The sequence below is a fragment of the Tiliqua scincoides genome, chromosome 2, assembly GCF_035046505.1.
Source record: "Tiliqua scincoides isolate rTilSci1 chromosome 2, rTilSci1.hap2, whole genome shotgun sequence".
NCBI classification, from domain to species: Eukaryota; Metazoa; Chordata; class Lepidosauria; order Squamata; family Scincidae; genus Tiliqua; species Tiliqua scincoides.
The window spans coordinates 106606980-106613726 of record NC_089822.1 but is presented as its reverse complement, the minus strand read 5'-3'; the positions used below and the strand labels follow the sequence as shown (position 1 = coordinate 106613726).

General features: G+C 46.2%; 1 protein-coding gene across 1 annotated transcript in view; it reads left to right on the top strand.

Annotated features, from left to right (window-relative positions):
• The first annotated feature begins 329 nt into the window (after positions 1-329).
• The window catches only part of LOC136639555 (sodium/potassium-transporting ATPase subunit alpha-1), a 31162-nt gene continuing 24744 nt past the window's right edge, over positions 330-6747 (top strand). The window contains exon 1 of the mRNA XM_066613854.1: positions 330-526. Within this exon, the coding sequence (XP_066469951.1) occupies positions 515-526 (12 nt within the window). The 5' untranslated portion in view covers positions 330-514. The remainder of the gene's footprint in view (positions 527-6747) is intronic.

Sequence of the window (6747 nt, the reverse complement as noted above, 5' to 3'; positions counted from 1 at the left end):
TGGGCTCTCAGGCTGCCATCCTAGCTACACTTTCCTGGGAGTAAGCCCCATTGACTGTAATGGGATTTGCTTCTAAGTAGATATGCATACAATTGGGCTCTCACGCTGCCATCCTATCCACGCTTTCCTGGGAGTAAGCCCCATTGACTGTAATGGGATTTGCTTCTGAGAAGACATGCATAGGATTGGACTGCACGCAAGACACCCCCGGGGAGGCTACCCGGCGATCTGTTCCCAGCCTGGAGGGCAGGCTCCCGCCCTTCCACCGCAGGCTCCGCCCGTCGAGGGTGGGACTTGGGCAGTAGCTTAATGCTGCAGGAAGAGGCGCCCGCCCGGCCACTCTGCCTGGGCTCAGTCAGGTAGCAGTCGAGTCACCCAGCGAGGAGCGCCGAAGGTTCCTCTGCCGGCCTCCCCGCTTGCTTGCAGCGCACACGTGGCAGCCCTTCTGCGCCCGCTGGGTCCGCACAGCCTGAGACTTGCTCCGGGGAGGAAGATCTGAAGCGCCTGGGGAGCGATGGGGAAAGGGGTAAGGACAAGGGGATGGGGAGAGAGGAGAGGGCGCGCCTCTTTGGCGCCTTCTCCAGGCTGCTTTGTCTGTCCGCGCCTTGGCACGGCTGGATCGTGCCCGCTGCTGGGCACTGGTGGCAGCTGCGGGGGCAGTGGAGCGAGCGTGCCTTCCTTGGCTCCACTGTAGCCCGACGTTGCCGGGCTCTTGCCTCCCCCGGGGTGGAACGTCCGGGCAGCAGGGGCTGCTTTTGGAGAGGCTGCGGGTGGGGCGCTGGGAGGGCCCACTTCCAGGCTGGAGGGGAGGGAGCTGGCCACCTGGGACTGGTCTGGGGGGGGAGGAGGAGGATCTCCGTGCGTCAGAAGCGAGGTAGTGGAATCTGGACTCGGTACTTCCCCCCCACCCCGGGGGGGGGACCCAGGGAAGGGGAAAGCAAAAGCTTCCTGGTGGAGGCGGAACCAGATGGCGTCGCAGGACGGGTAATTCCTCCCCCCCCCCTTCCTTGGCAGGTCATTCTGTGTAAACGAGCAACTAACTGGAGCTGGAAGCTTCAAGTCACGGGTGGGTGTGGGTCGGACGCCCTCCAGAGTGGGTGGGAGGGAAAAGCTGTGCCATCAGTCCTTGGCACACTTTCAACTTGTGGGCATGCTCACGAGGGTGTGATTCAAACGGGCTCAGGAGGAAGGCTTAGTGCCTTCCTAGATCTAGTTACCATGATCAGTTATCTAGTTCCAATCTAGATAATGGGCAGAATGGTGGTGACTTGAACTCTGTTCAGCCTGCTGTTCAGCAATAGGGGTGTTTCTGAAAGCCTCCCCACGTTTACTCTATCCCTGCAAGCAGTCAACTCTCACATTCAAGAGAGGGAGCTGGGGCCTTCTGTTGAGGCCTTTCTCTGATCCTTTGGTTTCTCACATGCAGAGAATCTGGGAGATCATGTTCAAAAATGAACCCACTGTAGTGGCACACCAGAAATTGAGCACACCATTTTGTCAGATGCGTAGCTTTCCTTTGATTTTCATGCTGTAGGAATGTGGCTAAATCTCCTTGCAGGTGTGTGGTGAGCCCTGCCATGTGGCTACCCAGAGAGTTGGTTTAAGAGCTACCTGTTGAGCTCTTCTCCCCTCCCTTTGCGTGGCTTGTGTTTCTGCTTTCTCTAGTCTGCTGTGGAAATTGCTCATTTTAGGTAGAATGAAAGCAGGCTGGCATTGAGAGACTTGTGGCTGAAGTCTCTTGATTCAGTAAAGCCAACTGCTTGCTCGTTCAGTGGAGGGTTTTCCTGGAAAGAATGAAGATGCACTTCTTTCTGTGCACTTTTCCTTTATTGCTTGGAGAAGATAGCCATCTTCCTGGCAACAAGGGGAGTTACAAGATGGTTATTCTGACTTGAAAGCATGAAATGACACTCTGTGACGACTATTTGAACATGTTACCCTGCTCATCCTTATCCATGCTTGGTTTTAAACCAGTCCATTGCCAAGATGAATTGCCCATGTACATGAAAAAGTCAATGGAGAGCTAAAGTTGATTGGGATTTTAAAGTATTAGAGAACCATTTCTACGCCTGATGTCCAACTGTGAGTGGCTTCACCCTAGTGCTTTCTATGGCTGGGTTGGGCTGTGTCTTGGGTTCAGTTGTGTACTCGGTTCTGGTGAAAATGTACTTGCCTTTCTAGGAGAGCTTCCCCATGTCTAAGCTGAGGGGGGGTTTCCTAAAGATTCTGTACTTAGAGCAACATATGAAATGTAGAAAAATTATCCTAAAGCAATGGAGAAAAGGGAAAATTATCCTAAAGTGAAAGAGCAAACTATTTGTATCTGAAGAATGTATCTTGTTATATTGTAATCCTCCTCTCCTTGCAGGAAATTAAGGGGAGTGAACCTGGTTCTTTCCCTTCCCATTTTATCCTTGCAACAATTTTCTGAAATTGATTTGAGCGGAGTAGATAGTTCTTGGCTGAAGCACCCAGGGAACCTGATGCCTGAAACCTTGCAGAGTCTTCACCCCCCCCCCCTTGAACTTCCTAACCACTGCTGGCTCTCATGTTAGCATGGAAGCTAATGATTCTAGTTGTATTTCAACATGCTATGCTCTCTAACAGTTTAATTTTAATGCAGAATAGTTTTCTTTCTTATTTAGAGGCCTCAGGGGAGCAAGTTCTGAATGATAATTGCTAATTAGAGTTACTTATGAAGCAGTGCAAGTGGAAACAGGACTTGTGATTGCATAATTTGGGAAAATTACTATATTGCAACTTCCTGCAGTCTGGTGCAATGTAGTAATTTAGATCTAGGTGTGCTGTGTAACTGTTAACTGAATGTATGCTACCCATTGTAGTGGCTTTCAGGTTGGTGCTTCAAGGCAATAGACACTCGGTGCCCTTCATGACATTGAACCTGCCCAGGATCTTTCTTCGCTAATAGCACCAACTGGTGGTTGAGCAAATTTTAAAAAGTGGTGTAGCTAAAAGCCAGGTGTAGAGCAAATGCCTTATCAAATACAAGCAATGCATAGCTTGTTTGAGGCTGACTGCATCAGCTTATCCTGGGGATATTTTTGTCTAATGTTCCTATTAATTGTGGTTCATTGCAACTGAGGAATTTTGTATATTTAAGATTGAACAAGAAGGTTAATGTCTCCAAGCAAGCTCTGAACATGTTCCCCCAGAAGTAAGCACCTTCTGAATCCACTGGGATTCACTTCCCTATAAGTATGGGGAATGCCCTGGTTGTATCTGGTGGCTCATGCCAGTTATGCAGTTCTGAAAGATGTTAATGACCGAGGAGGTGGGCAGGACAGGCCTGGTCATGCTTCTGTTTGCTGCTTGTAGGAAGGTGCCTGAAGATAAATGGCTGGAGAGAACACAGTGCAGAGGTTTGCCTGTAACAGTCTTGGCATATTTACAGACTGTTCCAAGGCTAGCTCTATAACTTGTCTGTATGTTGGCAGTTGGCAGTTCCCCAGGAAAAACTAGTTTAGGACAGGATGCTGATGGTGAACATCAGTTTGAACTGGCTTTTGCCAGTAACTGCTGGTTTTTGTTAATTCAATAACGTTTGCAGTAATGGAGCTGTAACCTTTAATTATAACAAAAGCATAAGAGCTTCAGTCGGAATCTGCCTGTTGTTGCCTTGGCTATGTTAAGACAAACAAAGCGGAGATTATGCCATCTGGGAATTCTCCTTGTTAACCTGGACTTGTGAAGCAAACTGCAGAGACGGCTCAACTCTGGAAGAATTGGTTTGAGGTGAGACGAGCCATTGCACAGATTCGAATGAACAGTTTTCAACATGTGAAAAATGGAAAATTTGCTTTGTTCTGTTGCTTTTTGAGTTGACCACCTTTGCATTTGGTGCTTGCGTAACCGGCAAGTCTACTGTAGCTCCAAGATATCCCTGCTCATGCCAAATTCTTCTTAATGCCATTAGGACTCCTCCACTGCAATGGGGGCTTATGGGTATTTAATTAACCTGTAATACTTTCTTCACTATGACACTTTCATTTTTGAGAACTGCATGGAATGTTTCAGTGCAATCCTATGCATTTCTACTCGGACCTCTGTGGGGCTTACTCCCACACACGTGTGCATACTTTGACAGTTTTCTCGGATTGCTAGCATTGGCCATACAAACAACTTGATGCTGGTGTAACTTAAATTTCCATTGGAACTAAACCACCCCTTTATTCACTCCCAACTCTGGTATCCCAGAGGACTTAGATTAGATATTTATTTGCATTTATGGGATTCTGCAGAAAACAATCAGTGTGCATGACAGACTAAATGGAAAGAAACATCTGATAGCACCCTCATTATAAAATCTTGCTAAAACCTTCAAATTTGTACTTATTGAACAAAATTCTGAATACAGTAGTGGCATTTTGCCATATTGCTTGATCCGTTTCAAATGTGGAATGCTCTGGTGTATACAGTATATCCATAAATGATGATGAAGTCCTTCTATAGCATCTAGTCCAGTGGTTCCTGAACTTTTTAGGACTAGGGACCACTTTTTTTAAATGACACTCTATCAGAAACTACCTAGGTCTACCAGACTTTTTAAAAAGGAGCTCTAGAAAGAAATAATTATTATAATATATATAAGTAACAATAACCATAAAAAAACCTTTAGACATCTGTCTCCCTATATTTACACATGCTTGCAAAGTGCAGGAGCTCAGCTCTTTGCAGTGTAATTAACAGCTACAGTATCTTATTTTTGGATAGCCTCAGAGCTTGAGGCAATTAGTTATCTGATCTTTCTGACCCACCAAAAATCAGGTTTCGACACACCAGTGGATTCCTATCCACAGTTTGGGAACTACTGATCTAGTCAATACTGTCAGGTTTTCTTGGCCAGGGCTGCTGATTTTGAGAAATTGAAATGATCTCTTCATTTCACATGCCACACATGCAGGCAGTTGCTAAGAAATAGTTTTATGCTTTGAGTTACTGTAATTCAAATGAGCAATGGGGACATGTTTAAATTGGAAGACTAATCTTCTTACCTCATCTCCACTTATGGGAGACTTGCAACATTATTGTTGTGGTCAGCTTCAGAAATAGTGCTGGGTTCCTCCTGTAATCTAGTTTAGTGTGGCTCCAGTGTGAAATGTGGTAGCAAAAGGGGGGGAAGCATAATTTGATGTCCAGCACAATTGATCATTCTGTGAACCTAAATCACTTTGGATTCTGAGCCTAGGCAAACCTTGGAATTGAGGTCCTTCAAAGTACCACATCAGATCTTGTCTCTCCAGGTCCCTGGGTAAGTAGGAATGGAGGGGCAGTGCTTTAAAATCACTTATACTTGGTTTTAAATAAATTGGTAGTTTGTGTTAGTAAATGCTTGTAACAACTGATTTAGAATTTTTTCACTTAAGGATAAGGGAGGCATTAAATTGCCATTCCATTCAATGTCATTGTCATTAAATTGTCATTCCATTCAGTGGAAATGGAAAAGGCGCAAAAGAGAGCTACTAAGATGATTACTGGGCTGGGGCACCTTCCTTATGAGGAAAGGCTATGGCGTTTGGGCCTCTTCAGCCTTCAGGGGGGACATGACTGAGACATACAAAATTATGCATGGGAAGAATAGAGTGGATAGAGAGATGCTCTTTACACTCTCACATAACACCAGAACCAGAGGACACCCACTAAAATTGAGTGTTGGGAGGATTAGGACAGACAAAAGAAAATATTTCTTTACTCAGCATGTAGTTGGTCTGTGGAACCCCTTGCTGCAGGATGTGGTGACGGCATCTGGCCTGGTTGCCTTTAAAAGGGAATTGGACAAGTTTCTGCAGGAAAAATCCATTACAGGTTACAAGCCATGATGTGTATGCGCAACCTCCTGATTTTAGAAGTGGGTTATGTCAGAATGCCAGATGCAATGGAGGGCACCAGGATGAGGTCTCTTGTTATCTGGTGTGCTCCCTGGGGCATTTGGTGGGCCGCTGTGAGATACAGGAAGCTGGACTAGATGGGCCTATGGCCTGATCCAGTGGGGCTGTTCTTATGTTCTTATGATCCTGTGTAGAAACATACAAGTTGTTTTCTTCTGCATGAAGTGATAAATGAACTGTACCAAAGGCATCAGTGCCTTCATTTGTTTCTAAACTTTTGTCCAGAACCAATGGCTGTGTGGGGAGAGACTGCTTTTGCTAGGGACATTGAGTTCTGTAGCTATGAGCAGCTAACTATATCTTGCTGGAGGGTCTGTTACTTTTAACTTGACTGATCTGCTAGTCTGCAATTTGGTTACCACTGACCCTCTCTCTTCTCCACATCCACTTTGCATCCAAGAGAACTTGGCAGACTTGGGTGGGTGTCTCTGCCTGCTTTAGATTATGCAAAAGCAGTGAGTCTTTTGGTGGCACTTCTGTGTGTTCCAACTATTAGCCGAGTGGTAGAACTTGGGAGAAAGAAGATGGGGTTCTCAGGTTGTGCTGCTGAGAGGGGTTCTCAGCAGAAGACCAGAGTCCTTGGCCCCAGACAAGCTGGTGAATATGGGGATCTGGGTTTACTGTCATGTCATTTGTTGGCATATCAGTCATGCACATTTCCCATGACAACAATTCTATGTATGCTGGACCTGTGAGGGGGGAGGAAAGGTGTCTGCCTGCCTGTATCCTTGGTGCAAGGATTAAACCAGTGGTTCTCACCCATTTAGCATCAGGACCCACTTTTTAGAATGAGAATCTGTCAGGACCCACTGGAAGTTATGACATGATGGGAAGTGACATC